Source organism: Artemia franciscana, chromosome 3 (genome assembly GCF_032884065.1).
Source record: "Artemia franciscana chromosome 3, ASM3288406v1, whole genome shotgun sequence".
NCBI classification, from domain to species: domain Eukaryota; kingdom Metazoa; phylum Arthropoda; class Branchiopoda; order Anostraca; family Artemiidae; genus Artemia; species Artemia franciscana.
Genome location: NC_088865.1, coordinates 8346063 through 8366076, shown reverse-complemented (window position 1 = coordinate 8366076; position 20014 = coordinate 8346063). Strand labels below are relative to the sequence as shown.

At 35.5% G+C, this 20014-nt stretch overlaps 2 protein-coding genes across 4 annotated transcripts in view; both read left to right on the top strand.

Annotated features, from left to right (window-relative positions):
* The window catches only part of LOC136024832 (facilitated trehalose transporter Tret1-like), a 222639-nt gene that overhangs the window by 42630 nt on the left and 159995 nt on the right, over window positions 1-20014 (top strand). The gene's annotated exons all lie outside the window — the stretch shown is intronic.
* LOC136024831 (carbohydrate sulfotransferase 11-like) overlaps window positions 1-20014 on the top strand; it is a 44755-nt gene that overhangs the window by 6509 nt on the left and 18232 nt on the right. Inside the window, exons 2-4 of one of the 2 annotated variants that reach the window (XM_065700315.1) lie at window positions 4577-4654; window positions 6906-7018; window positions 16262-16620. In XM_065700315.1, the coding sequence (XP_065556387.1) occupies window positions 6928-7018; window positions 16262-16620 (450 nt within the window). In that variant the 5' untranslated portion in view covers window positions 4577-4654; window positions 6906-6927. The remainder of the gene's footprint in view (window positions 1-4576; window positions 4655-6905; window positions 7019-16261; window positions 16621-20014) is intronic. The other variant, XM_065700313.1, reaches the window with a different exon arrangement.

Below are 20014 nucleotides of genomic sequence, written 5' to 3'. Positions count from 1 at the left end.
TCTCCAGTGTTAATCAGTGTTGCCAAAATATATACTTTGGGCGTATACAGAAAAGAACTGTGGGACTATACTTACGCTGTTGTCCCCTTAGGAGATATTTTGCGACTCTTTACCGACGCCTTGTGAACCTCTGGAGGTATATGAGGAGGTAAGATGCATATAGAGGTTGGCACCTTTCAGGAGCTAAAACCAGGGAAGACACAAAATATACAAAATATAGCTATTATAATCGTGGACACATTGCCAATTCTGGTCCCTGGGAAACTGAATGAAATAATATAGGTGGCATGACAGTATTGCGTATGTAAAGCGAAGCGGTCAGATCATTACTTGCTAAAACATGGATTTTTTGCTTCAATGAAAGGATTTTTATGCTGATTTTAACTATATAAGTTTCATCAAATTTAGTCTTTGTCATCAAAAGTTACGAGCCTGAGAAAATTTGCCTTATTCTGGAAAATAGGGGAAAAAACTCCCTAAAAGTCATAGGATCTTAACGAAAATAACACCATCGCATTCAGCGTATCAGAGAACCCTATTGCAAAATTTCAAGCTCCTATCTACAAAAATGTAGAATTTCGTATATTTTGCCAGAAGACAGATCACGGGTGCGTGTTTATTTGTTTGTTTGTTTTTGTTTTTTTTTCCAGGGGTCATCTTATCGACCAAGTGGTCCTAGAATGTCGCAAGAGGGCTCATTCTAACGGAAATGAAAAGTTCCAGTGCCCTTTTTAAGAGACCAAAAAATGGGAGGGCACCTAGGCCCCCTACCACGCTCACTTTTTACCATAATAACTATATGGTAAAAAAAACCATTTTATGAATTTTATGTCTTTTCCTATACATTCTCATGTTTTCTCAAATTTTGTCAGTTTCTTTTCAAATTCCACCTCCGACAAAAAAAAACTTTTAGACGATAAAGTATCCAGAGCGGTTCAAGCCTCAAACAAAGTCGTTATAAAGTTTATCGGAACCCTGTCTTACTATACTTTCCGGTTCATACCAGTTCACAGCTATACTATCTATGTTGTTTTATTTGATTGAGGGTTTAGTTTTAAGAGTAAAGGGACCGGCAGCCCTATTTTAGTCCGTAGTATTTTTTGTTCGTTTTAAGTTTGACCTGATTATTCATTTTACTTTCTACTCGTCCTAGGATTTATTGATTCGTCTATATTAGTATCTGTTATATTAATGTTTTAACCTGATGATTTATATTAAATTCTGTTCGTTTTGAGCTTCATTTATCCTCAGATAGTATTTTCTTGTCATATAAATTTGAAATGTTTGTGACTCTATTTCTATTCGTTTTAGGTTTTAATTAAATAAAAAAAACAAGTTTTTTATTGGAAAGTAAGGAGCGGCATTAAAACTTAAAACGAACAGAAATTACTTCGTATATGAAAGGGGTTGCTTCTTCCTCAACACCCCTCTCTTTACCCTAAAGTTTGACTCTTTCTCTTAACTCTACTTTTTAAAACAGTAAGAAACTTTAGCGTAAAGAGCGGGGCGTTGAGGAGGAAGCGGCCCCTTTCATATACGAAGTAATTTCTGTTCGTTTTAAGTTTTAATGCCGCTGCTTACTTTCCAATAAAACAACTTTTTTTACTTAATTTCTGAACGTTTTTGAATTTATGCCTGTTTTGATTGTGGCTCTCCACAGATGAATAATTAAAAAGAAATTTACATATTTATTTTTTTTAGCTAAATGGCTTTCTCATAGTTTGGTCGAATATTTTTGAAAAAAAGGAGCGAGGGAGGAGTCCTAGTTGTCCTCCGAATTTTTGGTTACTTAAAAAGGCAACAAGAACTTTCAGTTGTTTACGAATGTTTTTATTAGTAAAAGATATACGTAACTTACAAATTAGCTTACACAAAGAATTTTTGTATTCTCATGTTTTATTACATATATGAGAAAGTTCCCCCCCCCCCCCGTCAGTACCTCGCTCTTTACACTAAAGTTTAAATTTTGTCCCAATTCATTAAGAATGACCCCTGAATCACAAAAGCCGTAGAATAAATAGTTGAAATTACTAAAAATACTTGAGCGTAAAGAGCGAGGTATTAGGAGGTGAGCCCTTCATATGCTTAATAATTTCTGCTCGTTTTAAGTTTTAATGCTGCTCCTTACTTCCAGTTGAAAAAGCTTTTTCATATTTATTTTTTCATTGTTTTTTTTTAAATAATGCTAGAAAATCCTGCGGTCTCTTCATGGAAACTTTCTCCCCCCATGACGAATTCCTCGATGGAAAGCTCCCCCAACATTTCCCCCTCTTCTCAGCCCCTCCCTCCAACCAAACAACCCCCTGAAAACGTCTGTACACTTCCCAATAACCATTACTACATGTGAGTACTGGTCAAAGTTTGTAACTTGTAGCCCCTCCCACGGGGACTTTGGGGCAGTGAGCCGTCCCCAAAGACATAGTTATAAAGTGTTTTGACTACGCTGAATAAAATGGCTATCACAGAATTTTGATCCGTTGACTTTGGGAAAATAATTAGCCTGGGAGGGGGCCTAAGTGCCCTCTAATTTTTTTGGTCACTTAAAAAGAGCACTAGAACTTTTCATTTGCGTTAGAATGAGCCCTCTCGCAACATTCTAGAACAACTGGGTCGATACGATCACCCCTGGGAAAAAAACAAAAACAAACAAACAAACAAACAAATAAACACGCTTCCATGATCTGCCTTCTGGCAAAAAATACAAAATTCCACATTTTTGTAGATAGGAGCTTGAAACTTCTACAATAGGGTTCTCAGATACGCTTAATCTGATGGTGTGATTTTGTTAAGATTCTATGACTCCTAGGGGGGGGGGGGTTTCCCCTATTTTCTAAAGTAAGGCGAATTTTCTCAGGCTTGTAACTTTTGATGGGTAAGGCTAAACTTGATTAAACTTATATATTTAAAATCAGCATTAAAATGCAATTCTTTTAATGTAGCTATTGGTATCAAAATTTCATTTTTTAGAGTTTGGTTACTATTGAGCCGGGTCGCTTCTTACTACAGTTCGTTACTACGAACTATTTGAACATGGCTGTTTACTTTTCTTTGGAAAACTCCTTTTTAGAATGATTTTATTAAGCTAATTTCTGATCATTTTTATTACCAAAATTTTTAATTTTGGTTAATTTTCAGTTTTTTTTTTCAGGTTTTCTGATCCAGAATTAAACTATCGGATTCTAATCTAATTTCTTGCGTTGCATAAAGTGGCCTGAGCGTTGCCTTCCATTTTATTGAAAACAGCTTTTATTTAAAATTGTTTGATTTGAATCCAAGGCTTAGGATGGTTCTTCAACTAAGACTTCGATTCGAAATTAATCTCTGGATAACATACTCGAAAGTGTGTTTTTGAGAGAATTCTAAAAAAAAGAACACAATTGAATGAAAATGGAATAAGAAAATAAAAATATATCACAGGCATCACTAATCTCTCTCTATTTCTGACTCTTTAAACTTTTTAGCCTTGGATTTTACGTCAGTGTATGCGTAGTAAGGTGCGGGAAAGGGTTTTTTTTTACAACCTTGCAACCAATTGTGTTTGTTTTTCTTCGTTGAAACCCCATTCAGCATCCCCTTACAGTTTCAACTTAATATCTTTAGCCGTTCCTGCGATACTGCAGATACACGATTTTGACAACCTGGATGTACTAAGTTGTTTTTTTAATCTAGTTGAATATCCCCCTCAATAGTCCCAGAAGGATCAAGCTTTATATTGTTTATCATTCCTGAGAATATTCACTTTAAAACCAATAACTGATAATGAAAAGTTACAGATATACTATTTTCACAACCTAGGCATGGATTGTTTTAAAGAAAAATACCAATTTGGATTATTACGGCCCTTGCCTCAGGCTCTTTGGGGGTCTTATCATATGCGAAGACATCTTTATTGGATCTTTTGATTACTTTGAACAAAATGGCTGTTTCAATATTGTTGGATTGAATGTCTTTTGGAGTTAAGGTTTTGATAAAAGGGAAGAGAGGTAGCATCTTTATCTTTGAACTAAGTGGTATATCTGTCTCAGAAATTGTGATGTTCAAAATCCAATTTCTTAAAAAATTTTAAATTGATTGGCTATCTCAGAAGTTTCCACTGATAGCAACTTACGCTGCTTTGCTGTTGCACAATCTTTATTATTACCTAAAAAGGACACTAGAAATTTAATGTCCATTCGAATGATCCGTCTCTCCAAATTTTATTGGATTATTGTTTCATTATGATAATCCCAGGGGAAAAATAAGTAAATACGAATGCGTGATCATCATTCTGGAAAAGAAACAAATAGGAGCTTAAAACCACAACAGCTTGGTTCACTGATGTGCTGAATTCGATTGTGGGTTTTTCGTCAAGATCGCTTGCCTCCTTGAGGGTATTTTCTCCTTCAAAAACTAGTAGATTTTTAATCAGGATCATAGCGTTTGATAGGTTTTGATGATTTTTTTTTTATGTATGAGATCACCATAGAAATCTGATTCTTTGGACCCATTCTTTTACGTTTGATAACACTATAAAAAGTAATTCTTATGATGCATATATTATTATGAAATTCGGTTATAGTGTTTCCATTACTTTTAGCCCTGGTCGCTGCTTACTTACAATTCGTTACCATGAACTGTTTGATCCGCTTGGTCAGCTGTACTGTCACTCTTGTAGGTGAGCATGACAAATTAATACGTTCTGGGAGGGAAGAAAAACTGAGAGGGAAGGAATTAAGTTTTAAATGAACCAGCCCCCCTCCCATTTATAATTTCTGACTATTTTGCCCTTCCAAGCCTGAATTTTGCTGCTGGTTTTCCTCTATGTAAAGCTTGTAATTATTATTTAAAATAAAATAAATTATAAATATAGAATAGAGTGATAAGTAATATGATAATAAAATAATAATAGTATTATGTACGCATTATATGAGCTAGGAAATGACTGAAATAAAAACATGGTACGGATAGTAGAGTAGACATTACGAATATGATAATATCTTCTGACACTTCAACAATTATTGAGGATTCAAACATACTCGCAATCAAACAGTTCGTGGTAACGAACTGTTGTAAGGAGCGACCCGGCTGAATAGTAACGATAACTCTAAAAAATGAAATTTTGATACTAATAGCTACATCAAAAGAATCGCATTTTAATGCTGATTTTAAATATATAAGTTTCATCAAGTTTAGTCTTACACATCAAAAGTTACGAGCCTGAGAAATTTTGCGTTATTTTAGAAAATAGGGAGAAACACCCCCAATAAGTCATAGAATTTGCCTTATTCGCGAAAATAGGGGGAAAACTCCCTAAAAGTCATGAGATCTTAACGAAAATCACACCATCAGATTCAGCGTATCAGAGAACCCTACTGTAGAAGTTTCAAGCTCCTATCTACAAAAATGTGGAATTTTGTATTTTTCGCCAGAAGGCAGATAGCGGATGCGTGTTTATTTGTTTGTTTGTTTTTTTGTTTTTGTTTTTTTTCCCAGGGGTGATCGTATCGACCCAGTTGTTCTAGAATGTTGCGAGAGGGCTCGTTCTAACGGAAATGAAAAGTTCTAGTGCCCTTTTTAAGTGACCGAAAAATTGGAGGGCACCTAGGCCTCCTCCCACGCTAATTATTTTCCCAAAGTCAACGGATCAAAATTCTGAGATAGCCATTTTATTCGGCATAGTCGAAAAACCTTATAACTATGTCTTTGGGGACGACTTACTCCCCCAAAGTCCCCATGGGAGGGGCAACAAGTTACAAACTTTGACCAGTGCTTACACATAGTAATGGTTATTGGGAAGTGTACAGGCGTTTTCAGGAGGATTCTTTGGTTGGGGGAGGGGTTGAGAAGAGGGGGATATGTTGGGGGAACTTTCCATCGAGAATTTGTCATGGGGGAAGAAAATTTCCATGAAGGGAGCGCAGGATTTACTAGCATTATTTGAAAAAAAAACAATGAAAAAATAAATATGAAAAAGTATTTTCAGCTGGAAGTAAGGAACAGCATTAAAACTTTAAACAAACAGAAATTATTACCCATATGAGGGGCTCACCTCCTCCTAATACCTCGCTCTTTACGCTAAAGTATTTTTAGTAATTTTAGCTATTTATTCTACGGCTTTTGTGATTCAGCGGTCATTCTTAATGAATTGGGACAAAATTTAAGCTTTAGTGTAAAGAGCGAGGTACTGACGAGGGGGCGAACCCCCTCATATATTTAATAAAAAAAATAGAATACAAAAGTTCTTTACGTAAGCTAATTTATAAGTTACGTAAATCTTTTACTAATATAAAGATGCGTAAAAAATGAAAAGTTCTAGTTGCCTTTTTAATTAACCAAAAAATCAGAGGGCAACTAGGCTTCCTCTCCCGCTTTTTTTTTCTTAAAATCATTCGATCAAAATTATGAGAAAGCCATTTAGCCAAAAAAAAAAAAAAAAAATGCAAATTTCGTTTTAATTATTCCTCTGCGGAGAGTTAAAATCAAAACATGCATTGATTCAAAAACGTTCAGAAATTTAATAAAAAAACAAGTTTTTTTTAACTGAAAGTAAGGAGCGACTTTAAAACTTAAAACGAACTGAAATTACTTCGTATATGAAAGAGGCTGCTTCCTCATCAACGCCCCGCTCTTTACGCTAAAGTTTTTTACTGTTTTAAAAAGAAGAATTGAGAGAAAGAGTCAAACTTTAGCGTAAAGAGCGAAGCGTTGATGAGGAAAAGCCCCTTTCATATACGGAGTAATTTCTATTCGTTTTAAGTTTTTATGTCGCTCCTTACTTTCAGCTAAAAAACTTGTTTTTTTTTTTTTAATTATAAATATAGATTGCGCTACTGCCCATGACTTAAAATTGCTGTAATATTTTTTCTTTAATCGTTAATTGCTCTTATCAGTTATTGGTTCTTGTTAATTGTTCTTAATGCTTTCAGGAATCCTGGCAAAAAACGAAAAATGAACCATATAGCTAAAAAGGTTACGGTAACAGCCGTGGGAGTATTACTAGGAACTTATATGTATGCAATGGTAATTGGAAATGCTGCAAGTAAGTTTTTTACTTTTAGAATCAAAAGCATTAGAATAAATTAAATATCTACAATCTTGGGCTTTTTTTTGTCCAAATAGAGGATATGCATAATGGGGTATACTTTCTTCCGGTCATTTGCCTACAAATATTTTTTTTTTTATTTTGTCAAGTTCTGGATGGTGAAATTTACTAGATAAAGAGAGGGGACAAATCTTTAAACAGTAGTGTTGTAGTTGATGGCCATTGAACACAAAATAAGTTATATGTTGATCAGGCAAGAACTAAGGAGGCACATATGGGTTGTAAATCAGTACCCATTTAACTCAACTCCATTTAGCTCAACCCATTTTACTCAATCCTAGTCCAGCTAAACCCCGTTCAACTCTACACCCCTTAAACTCAAACCCTTTTACTTTATTGAGTTAAATTAAGCGCGGATTAAGATAAACGGGGTTCGAGATGAATAGGAGTTGATTTGAATGAAAGTGAGGGCTGATTTAAATGGGTTGAGTTGAAAGAGGTTAAGTTAAACGAGTGGCAAGTTACATTGGCATCCACTCGTCCTTCCTTAATAATCTCATTTTGCAATCTTTTGTAGGGTTTTCATATATTGGAGGAACTCGGTTCCCCGTGAAAGTCCCTCCCCCACTCAATCATCAACGGTTCTGCGGCTTTAAATTCATGTTTTTCAAGCTTTTGGATCCTTAAACCGGAAATTATAGCTATAAATGATAAGTTCTGTCGAAAATTCAGAATAATAAGTTCAGAATAATTTGACCAAGTCACTCTAAGCAGCTGATAAAATTCATAGGAAGATATATTACTGGGTTTCCATTTAACTTCACGTCTGTTTAACCCAACTCCGTTCAGCTCAACCCATTGAGCTGAACCTAATCCGCGTTTAACATAATCCCTGTTAAACTCATCCCCATTCAACTCAACCCCTGTTTGGCTTAATCTCCATGCAACTCAAACCCCATCATTTTAAAGGAAGATCATTTCAAGAAAGATCATTTTTTTGCTTTTTTTTTATTAATCCTTCTTTTTTTCCCAAGGGTAATTTTATCGAGTGATGGGTCATGGAATGTTTGGCAGAGGGCTAATTTGTAAGTAAATCGTAACATCTAGTTCCCTTTTCCAGTGAAAACGAGATTATGCTCCAGCAGACTGACGTTTTGTGCAATTTTTCATTGACGTTTTCATTGACGTTTTATGCACCACAAAATATCAATTTTTACTCAAAGAGAGTTAAAATTCCGGATAATGGGAATTCTAAGATAGCCAGTCAGCCTTTATGGTCTGAATACCTAGACAGAATGTTTTGAGGAGCTCCCCCCCCCCTATCTGGAAAAAACTCTGTTAATTTGTACTTTCTGACGTTTTATTTATTTATTTATTTATTTATTAATACCAAATACGGTAAGCTTTCAAGCTTGTCGCAATAAACATAATAAATATAATTTATGACAATACTGACAACATAATACATACAAATCAATGAAAATAACAACTACAACAAACACTGACAAATAATACTATAAATTATTTAAAAATGATTTACTTTGAAAATTTGTTTCTGCCAGTCTCGTTTTGAATCTATGTATGTCATCTGTTAGAAATGTTTTAGGTGTAAGGTCATTCCATGGCTTCCACACCCTGCTGTAAAATGAATATTGGCCTATTTTCCTTTTTGAAAGTGGGGGGTACAATTTTATGTCACTGCGAATTCATTTTTCCAAAGAGGACTAAATCGTTTATCACTGCTTAGAACTCTAAATAGGAAGTTTTAAAGCCTCTATTAGAAAACGGGCTCGTTTTACCGTATCCTGTTGCCATTAATTTGAAAATAGTGAACCCTGAAGGTTGAAAACCTTGACCACAAGTAGACGGAATTTCACATTACTACTGGTGTTTTTGCTGGACTTAGATTAAGTACAAAATACATGTTTAGGGCTAGTATAACATGTTAGCGTTGCACAGTTAGTTAGGTCTAAACAGTTTTCTGCGGGGCGTAGCAGGTTACTACAGGGTCCCACCTTCCTTAGGAGGTGAACATTAAAAAACATCATTTGAAAACAAAAACCAAAATACCTTGTGAATAAAATATCATTTGTCTATGTTCATCTTCAAGAAAATAATTGCATTTTTAATGACAATTTTTTCAAAGATACCGATGAATAATTTTGAAAAAGACGCACAAAGTGACTTTAAATATTTATTAATCTATTGAGAATCCTAAAAAATAGAGCTATCCTGAAAACTGAGTGCTAGTTTTGTTTAGAGAAATATAACTGTATACTAAAAGTTACTTTGTTTTGCTGCCTCGGTTTTGTACTTTCAGTAAAGCGCTAGTTTTTAGAATTCTGTAAACAGTGTAAAATATAAAATATTAATGAAAAGGATTTATGTGACGAATATTTTCTTTTTTTACTTATTACAACATTGAAAATAAACATAAAAAACTAGCTGTTGGGGTGGCGCTTCGCGCCACCCCAACACCTAGTTGGTGGGGACGCTTCGCCTCCCTCAAGCCCCCCCCACCTTTTTTAGTTTTTTTTTAGTTTTTTAGCTTTTTTAGTTTTTTTAGGAAATAAATTTTTTGTTTTTTCCTTTTTTTCTTTTTAGTTTTTTTTTGGTTTTTACCTTTTTTTTAGCTTTTTTAGTTTTTTTCTTTTTTATTTTTAGTTTTTATGGCACTTGGTATTAACCAAGTGACATATAGCCGTCGCCAATTCTGTCGGTCTGTCTGTCTGTCGGTCTGCCGGTCCCGGTTTTGCTACTTTAGGCACTTCCAGGTAAGCTTGGACGATGAAATTTGGCAAGCGTATCAGGGACCGGACCAGATTAAATTAGAAATAGTCGTTTTCCCGATTTGACCATCTGGGGGGGGGGGAGTGGGGGCCCGGTTAATTCGCCAAAAATAGAAAAAATGAAGTATTTTTAACTTATCAGCGGGTGATTGGATCTTAATGAAATTTGATGTTTGGAATTATATTGTGTCTCAGAGCTCTTATTTTAAATCCCGGCTGGGTCTGATGACATTGGGGGGAGTTGGAGGGGGGAAACCTAAAATCTTGGAAAACACTTAGAGTAGAGGGATCGGGATGAAACTTGATGGGAAAAATAAGCGCAAGTCCCAGATACATGATTGACATAATCGGAACTGATTTGCTCTCTTTGGGGTAGTTGGGGGGGGGAGTAATTCTTAAAAATTAGAAAAATGAGGTATTTTCAACTTACGAACGGGTGATCGGATCTCAATGGAATTTGATGTTTAGAAGGATATCGTGTCTTAGAGCTCTTATTTTAAATCCCGACCGGATCTGGTGATGAACGGGGAGTTGGGAGGGGGAAACCTAAAACTTGGAAAACACTTAGAGTGGAGGGATCGGGATGAAACATGGTGGGAAAAATAAACACAAGTCCTAGATAGATGATTGACATAAACGGAACGGATCCGCTCTCTTTTGGGTAGTTGGGGGGGAGGGGTATTTCTGAAAAAAAAATGAGGTATTTTTAACTTACGAACGGGTGATCGGATCTCAATGAAATTTTATATTTAGAAGGATATCGTGGCTCAGAGCTCTTATTTTGAACCCGACCGGATCTGGTGACATTGGGGGGGGGGGAGTTGGGAAGGAGAAACCTAAAAATTGGAAAATACTTAGAGTGGAGGGGTCGGGATGAAACTTGGTGGAAAAAAAACACGAGTCCTAGATAAATGATTGACATAACCACAACGGATCCGCTCTCTTTGGGGTAGTTGGTGGGGGGAGGGTTAATTCTGAAAAATTAGAAAAAATGAGGTATTTTTACCTTACTAACGGGTGATTGGATCTCCATGAAATTTGATTTTTAGAAGGATATCGTGTCTCAAAGCTCTTATTTTAAATCCTGACCGGATCTGGTGACATTGGGGGAATTTTGGGGTGGGGAGACCTAAAATGATGGGAAACGCTTAGATCTGAGGGATTGGGATGAAACTTGGTTGGAAAAATAAGCAGAAGTCTTGCATACGTGATTTACATAATTAGAACGGATCCGCTCAATTGCGGGGGGGGGGGGTAATTTTGAAAAATAAGAAAAATGACGTATTTTTAACTTACGAAGGAGTGATCGGATCTTCATGAAACTTCATATTTAGAAGGACCTCGTAACTCCGATATCTTATTTTAAATCTCAACCGGATCAAGCGTAAATGGGGGGGGGGGCAGTTGGGGGGACCGGAAATCTTAGAAAATACTTAAAGCGGTGAGATCAGGATGAAACTGGATGGGAAGAATAGAAACCTGTCTAAGATACGTGACTGACATAACTGGACCGGATCTGCTCTCTTTGGTGGAATTGGGGGGGGGGGGTAATTTTTAAAATTTAGGTATTTGTAACTTACGAAAGGGTGACCAGATCTTAATGAAATTTGATATTTAGAAGGATCTTGTGCTTTAAAGTTCTAATTTCAAATTCTGACCAGATCCTGTGACATTCGGGGGAGTTGGAGGGGGGAACCGGAATTCTTGGAAAACATGAAAATTGGAGTATTTATATTTTACGAATAGATGATCGGATCGTAATGAAATTTGATTTTTAGAAGGAATTCATGTCTCAGAGCTCTTATTTCAAATCCCGACCAGATCTTTTGACATTGTGGGGATTTGGAGGGGGAAATCTTGGAAAAACACTTGGAGTGTAGGAATCGGGATGAAGCTTGGTGGATAGAATAAACATATGTCCTTGATACGTGTTTGACAGAATCGTACTGGATTCGCTCTCTTTGGGGGAGTTGGGGGGAGGGGTTCAGTGATTTGGCGAGTTCGGTGCTACTGAACGTGCTAGGGCGATGAAAATTGGTAGGCGTGTCAGGGAGCTGCACAATTTGACTTGATAAAGTCGTTTTCCCAGATTCGACCATCTGGGGAGCAAAAGGGAGAGGAAAAATTAGAAAAAATTAGGTATTTATAAATTACGAGTGGGTGATAGGATCTTAATGAATTTTGATATTTAGAAGGACTTGTGACTCAGAGCTCTTATTTTAAATCTTGACCGGTATTAAGCCTCTTATTTTCCTTTTTAAATCAATCTATTGATTCTTAGAATTTTGTTAGAGCTCATACCATATGATCTCTTGGCTCTTAACTCTTCTCGCCTCGTCACAAGTGCCATATGAGCTGTTAGCTCTTGTTTTTGTAGTTTTTACCTTTTTTAGTTTTTTTTTATTTTTTTTTTTATTTTTTTTAGTTTTAGTTTTTTTTTGTAGTTTTTACCTTTTTTAATTTTTTTTTTCTTCTTTTGTATTAATACTAAAGCCAAGGTTCGAACTTGGAACCTCTCGGACCTATAACCTGGAACATAACGCTTTATCAACTCATCCACTTCGACTTGAATACATTTACCTTTTTTAGTTTTTTTTTTTATTTTCATTTTTATTTGTTTTAGTTTTATTTTTCTCCTTTATTTTTCAGTTTTTTTCCTTTTTTTCTTTTTTTTTCTTTTTCAGTTTTTAGTTTTTTTAGTTTTTTTTTTAGTTTTTTTTACAATTATAGTTTCACTACAATCAAGAGTTTAAATACTGCCCCTTGGCCTAATTTTGAAAGTCTAAGGGCTACTGTGTCATTGGTGCTTCTCTGGAAGCGAATTTATATTACAAGTATTTTCTTCTCCAGTTTTTACAGCATTGAAAATGAAAATAAAAATGACACTAAAATAAAATCTTGAACTGATGGGCTTTCAGAAATTAATATCATTGTATTTCAAATATTCTGTTTGAATTTATCAGTTATGTCCAAAACTGTTCAAGACGCATATAGTTTTCAGTAAAGCGCCAATGACGCAGTAGGTTTTAGACTTTTACATTTAGGGAAGGAGGCAGTACCCAAACATTTGTTTGTAGTGATTTTTGTTCGTTTCATGCTTAACTGACTTATTCAATTTGAGTTTTACTCGTTTTCAAAATTATTTATTCATTTGTATTACTACCTATTGTGTCTTTATTTGCTATAATTGTCTATTTAATTTATGTTCGTTTTAGGTTTCATTTATAATTCAATAATAGAAGTTTTTGTTCTTTTAAGCTTGATTTGTATATTCAGTTTAAGCTTTACTTGTTTTGGATTTATTTATTCACTTATATTAGTGCCTGTTGTATGTTTCTTGCTATGATTGCTTATTTAATTTCTGCTCGTTTTGGGTTTCATTTATTTCTTAATAGTATTTTCTGGTTGTTTTGAGTTTGAGTTATTATTGGTTTTTATTTCTTCTGATCTTAAGTTTAATATGGTCTTTACTTTTCTTTGGAAAACTCCCTTTTCGGAAAGTTTTTTCCAAATAATTTTCTAATAGCATCATTTCCTCTTTTGTTTCATGCGCCAATAATACCCGTAACGTCAGTCAAAAGTATTGTAGGACTCCCTGAAATTCTTAGAAGTCTACAAAGTGAATATCTGAAGCTTGGTATCAAATTTAATGCTAGAAAGTTTGAGTTCCTTGTTTCCACTTTAGTGAAAGTGTTTTCCCTCCTCCGTGTGTGACCCTTGGTTCCTCTTTGGTTCCGTCATTAAAATATTACGTATTTGAACCTTCCAATTGGTTCAACTTTTTCTTACGCCTGCCAACGCCTAATTCACATATCTCGTAGAACTGCTCCTTCATAAGCAGGGATAGTTATCGCAAAATTGGGCTTCAACCAGCATCTTCTTGCATATCGTTTCAGTTCATTTACCTCTCCCCTGAGGCCTTATCCAGGGGGGCTAGGGGGTTTAAACCCCTCCCCCCTCCGAAATTTTATAGAAATCGTAAAAACATAACGGAAATGCATATAAACAAATTTTGACGCATTTTTGAAAGTTTCATTTTTAATTCCATCCTCTGAAAAAAAAACCTGGATACAGCCCGCCTTTCCCCACATTCTGTATGCTACCCTTTTCGGAGGACTTTGACGAAGTAAAATATAACAAAAAAAAATCGTTCATACTTCAGTAGGTTTGCTAATTTCCCATTGCACTTCCTGGCTGAAGGGCCAAGAAACGGAGATCAGCACCGCTGGCTAGGACCTTAAGGGTCTACTGCCATCTTACTTACTTTTTTACTTACTTAGGTTTGCTAAATAGCTGCTTCAACTCCGTCTAAGAACACGAAGTTCTAAAGTCGTTTGGAACTTTGAAGTAGCCGACTGTTGGAATGATGTAGCTTCATCAAATGATTAATTAAAAAAAAAATTGCGACTAAAAGTAAATAGCAACATTAAAACTTAAAACGAACTGAAATTATTCCATATTTAAGAGGGATTGTGCCCTCTTCAGTCCCTCGCTCTTTGGGCTTTAAGTTTCCACAGCCCTAGTGTTTTGGCAGTCTTTCAAAAGGAATTTGGACAAAAGGTCGAATTTTAACATTAAAAGTGAGGGATTGATGTGGGGACAGTCTCCCTTATGTATGGAATGACTGTTCATTTTAATTTTTATTGTTGCTCCTTACTTTCAGCTGAAAAAAAAAACTTTTTCTATGTTTAATTTCTGATCGTTTCTCAAATCAGGCCCAAACCTAGTCAAGAAGTGATGTGGGCTCCCGCCCCCCTAAATATCTGATTTCTTTCTGTCAAATTGTATATGTGTATTATTAATTGTAAACTGATTAGTAGCATCACAATTGTTGTGATGCTGTTTTTTTTTTTTTTTTTTTGCTTCATAATTAAAATTCGGGGTTGTGATTAAAATTTTGAACACAATTTGAATAAAATTTTGAACACAGTTGTGATTAAAATTTTGAACACAATTTGAATATTTAATCAAAATCTTCGATGAACAGTGGTTTTGTTGAATAATATTTTTAATAATATCACTTAATAAGAACAATAATAATAATATTTTAATAATATGATAATGGCTATAAAGAATATTTTTACACAAAAATTTTCAGTGGACGAAGGGGAGTATTATTGTTTGTATGGATGTAGGTGATTGTACGTGGCTTCTGGTCTTCTACGCAGTTGTAACTATCATGACCTATTCAAAAATATACATTATATACATATTTATACACTAAAAAATTGCATCCAAATATGGAAAGTGAAATGTTACCCATTGAAATCACTGAAAAAGCGCTCCTGATAGAACCCCCTCCCTATGAAAATCCTTTGGTTCTTGATGCTTCACCTCACCTTTTTCTTCGTCTGTGCCGTTAGGAATGTCAAGGATAATACCTTACAATGCAAAGAAAAAGATTGTAGCAATGGCAGGGCCACTATTACCTCTCCCCCTCCCCAGCACCAATATTAAGGCATAGGCATAAAATATTTTCAGAAATCAAGAGAAATTTCTGGAAATATCTTCCCCTGCCCCTTACCCCTTTTACCTCCCCCCTTTCCAAAGAAAAACATTTATATATTTATCTGATGTTTCAATGAGAGTTATTTTAATATTATAAGGCTGTCTTTGAGGTATCCACCCCTCCCATACAAGAGGACCTCTGACCTGTCAATTAACAATACTTAAGTTCTAGTTCCCTTTTAAGAGTAAAAAGTGGTGGATTGCAACTTCGACCCATGAGTACACTTACAGTCACTATATATGATTTTATGAAATACTAAGCAAATTGGTTTAGTTAAATGAAGCTGTAGAATAAATGTCACAAACATTCTTCTGCAATACCCGCATGCCTATTTTTCTGCAATACCCGAATGCTTATTTTTCTGCAATACCCATATGCTTATTTTTCTGCAATACTCGTATGCTGATTTTTTTGCAATACCTGCCTGCTTATTTTTCTACAATAACCATATCACCCTCACTACCCTTATTCAGCTGATGATTCTTGCATGAAGGCAAATTTTCTCTAATGGATCGAGTTTTATTAAGTTTAATCTTTTCCTTTGGGGCTATTATCTCTATTTTTACATATAAAATAAAGTATAGTTTTGAGTGTAATGTTGCGTCACAGATGCCCAAGACCCAGATAAAAGTCACACAAAAAATTGTCTTTAATGTCAAAATCTACGTGAAGTAAGATGACATAATATAATGCACCTTAAAAGTTGTATATAACATCGAAATCTTATTTTTCATTGAGCTCATTTGGGCCATAGTTATTAACTAATTCAATTTTTTACTAGGTGCTTATGATGGTTACCACCATTTTGAAGGGAAAACTGTAATGCTTCTTCGCATAAGAAAAAGCCTCTGTTATGTGACTCTTTTCATTTTTCAATAGGAAAATTTTCCTCTGACTATCTTTCAGGGTAGTATTGCTCAATATCTATTATTTTCCCCATAGATTCAACTATTGTATCAAGCCCAGACTATGAAGCCTTGAAAGTGGAGACACGGTCGAAAAAAGAAAATTTTGCAGAAAATGAAAGTCAAAAAGAAGAAGAGATCACCACTTTAGAAAAAGGTTTAACAGAAAGTGACAGCTTGGATGAAGACGAACTTTCCGCTGAAGAAGAAAGTACAGTAGAAGCCGACTATGAAGAGGAAGAACAAGAAGAGGAAGATGAGGAGACTGACTCGGAAAGAATAGAACGAGTGTGCCAGAAATACAAAAGCTCATTAGTTGAAGAACCTTCAAAACTATCTTATCACCACTTTCACGTCGATAATCGAAACAAGCTCCTATACTGTTTTATTCCTAAGGTGAGTTATAGTCTCGGTATGTTAGCTTCTGGACTCCAACTTTTTAATTGAATTTTGCCAGTCTTCAATACTGTTCAAAAATTTCGACAATTTTTTGTGCTCTAAGAGGTGGATTAAGCTAAAAACTCAAATACAGATAAATATAGCTTAATCTACGAATCTGCCTCCACTCAATTTCTAAAATCATTTGGTGGGCATATTTACGCGTTGATGTTGTGTTGTAGGGAGTTAGGTGGTGGACTGAACCCTAACGTGGAATTCTATCGGAATTGCTGAATTAGATTATGTCTTTTGTGCATAGCAACGGATTTCATACGTGTGTGAATTTTATGATTAATTGCCAGTACTTGTGGAGGATTCTTATCAAGTAGGGCTTATCAAGTTTTTACAATTATTCCTGTATTTATTCTTTATTTCTTATATAATTTGACTATTTTGGCTTAAAAGAATCCTGCATGAGTGCCTGTCGCATACTCTTCAGTTAACTTTGTGTCATAGTGCAAGCTAGATGTTGGTCCAAATCCATACTTGATTAGTCATATCCTTTTAAACTTAATCTGGCTCTCTTCTTAAGAAAATGAGGAAAAACTGTTAAGCAGCAACAAAAGACTGCCGTCTGCCACACCCAGCATTGAGTTATAAAGAATTAGCAACATCAAAAAACGAAACATGGCATCTAATTAGATGCCAATTAGATGCCAAAATATTTTTGCCTAAGAAGATATGACAAAAGATGTTCTTCAGGTGGGCGGTAGGACAGCTAGGTTGACAGACATATTTTTGATGATCCCCAAAGTGTCCTTTTCATTCAGCTGTCAACAGATGAAATATACCAGGCCATGCGCATCAGCGTGCCCAATTTGTCAGCAGAGCAGACGCATTCCATAGGACAACCTGTAGCTCGTACGTCCTTGAATTTGATTTGTGAAGGAAGGCGGTAGAATCCATAAAAAAAATGATACTTCTATTTAACAGACGCACTGCAAAAATTATTCATCAGCTGGTCGTTACCTAACCGTAAGAAAATACTTTTTATTTGTTTATATTTGTCAATTATCCTTACTTTACCTTAGACCCTCCTGAGCCATTAGTGACACATAAGGGTGCCAACAAAGCCTCTCCATTCATCACAAGGCTGTGTGGCTGCAGTGATATCTTCCCATTCTGGAGTGAGTGAAATGTTGGCCTCTTTCAGATCCCGATCATACTGCCTACGCAGTGTGTGCTTTGGTCGGCCTTGTCTTCTTCTTCCTTCAGGCTGCCACTGATACACTCTTGAGGGAAGTCTGTCTTCGGACATGCGCAGAACATGACCTAAATATGTCCATCTTCGTTTCTTTATAACTTCGGTCACTATAGGCTGGTTCGTCTTCAGCAGGATTTCCCTATTAATAATTTTGATGCCAACTGATTTTGAGGATCCTTCGAAGGCAAATGTTTTCGAATCTATTGATACGTTTCTCCAGTTGTTGGTAGGGTTTCCAACACTCACTGACGTACATCAATATAGACAGCATTTTGCTGTTAAACAGGCGCAATTTTAAACGAAGTGATTATTTGTTACTTCTCCAAATCGGTGTCAGTCTATTTAGGGCGCATGATGCTTGTCCAATCCTTCTCTTGATTTAAAATGTTACATCTTCAGTATTCTCTATCAAGCTTCCTAAGTATTTAAATTCTTGGACCTTTTCAACAGTTTTATCAGAGCATTGAAGAGCTAGGGGGAGCCAGATGTGGACATACTTTTCGATTTTTCGACTTGATCGACAATTCGACTTCTTGGGCTTTTTCTTAGATTTCATCAAACAGCAGCTGTAAACGATCTTTGGTGTCTTCTACCAGTACTATATCATCTACAAAGTCGAGATATGCAAGTTGCCAATTATCCTAGAGATAAAAAAAAATATTGGCCAGAAATAGAATTACTATCAAAATCAGGAAATTTCATTGGTAAAATCTTTAGGTGTTTTGAATAAAAATCGGTAATGGGATCTCTGCGACAGCAGTTGTATAGTTAACTTTTTCAATTGTTCTTATATTTTACCATTTTTATTCTTATTTTATTTTAAAATTTCTTGTGTTTTCTTAAACTCTTCCCTCGACCCTAAATATGATTCAGTAACTCGGTACCTGGTAACACACTGTAAAACCTGAACTTTTTTTGTCACTAGTAGGAGCAAACATCATGAAATTGCTGGTGGAAAGCGAAAACCACTTATTTCTTCTTTTGAAAGTGCTCAAGACATCTATAAAATTTTCCAAAACTGAATGAAAACATTCAGAATACGATTTTACTTGGTCGTCAGGTTTAGACCTATAATGACCTGGCAAATATGAAAAAGGGATTCGGGATCCATGCCTCTCCCCAACGAAAAGTATGGATACTTCTACTATTTTTTGTAGTTGCATGTATTTGCTGTACAATTCACTTGCACTGGCACTTCTATCAAAGTTATTCCCTTCCCCCCAAAAACAATCTGACATGCAACCCGCATGACGGCCATCCTTGTTGTTTTTTGGCCTAACACGCGTATTTTGAAGATGGCTCCACAAATTTTAGCTAGACGTCCATTACCAAGGCCCTGTGGAGTGTTATAACAACTGTGACTCGTGGGTCACATTTGCAGAGCTGCACATGCACCTATATCTACAGATGCAACTAGATCATGCAACTAAATTAGTTTTATCTGTATAAAGTAATTGTCAAACTCTGTTTCCACGTTGCTTTACACCCGAAATAAGTTTGTGTTCTATTCATTGCCGTTACTTGACATCCGTGATACACTTCATTTTGTAAAGTGAATGAAATTCGTGATTTCTTTTAAATATTCAATAAAAAAAAGTTTTTTTTCAACTGGAGAAACAGTAATGAAACATAAGACTGACGGAACTTATTCTGTATATGAAGGGGGCTGCTCTGTCTCAACCCCTCGCTTGTAACACTGGAGTTTCTTGGTACTTTAAAAAACGTCTTATTCCAAATTAATAGTTTTTGCGTTTCAGCATCTGTTCTTAAATAATTACGACAAAAAGTCGAATTTTAACGTAAAGAGTAAGGCAGGGGGCATCCCATCTCATATATGGGATAATTGCTGTTTTTATGTTTCAATGTTGCTCCTTATTGTTAATTGAAAAAAAACTTTTATGTCAATTCTGATCGCTTTTCAAATCATGTCCAGGCCTGACCAAGATATGATGTAAGCTACCCGTGCAATAGACCCTAACCAAAATTTCTTGATGATAAATTGTGTGTATCAATAATTGGCAAATGATTGGTAGCGCTCCCATTTTACAGTTTTTCCTAAGAATTAAAAGATAGATTGGAATTACAATTTTGAAAAAAATTTGGATATTTAGTCAAGACTTCCGTTGAGCAGTAGTTTCGTTGAATACT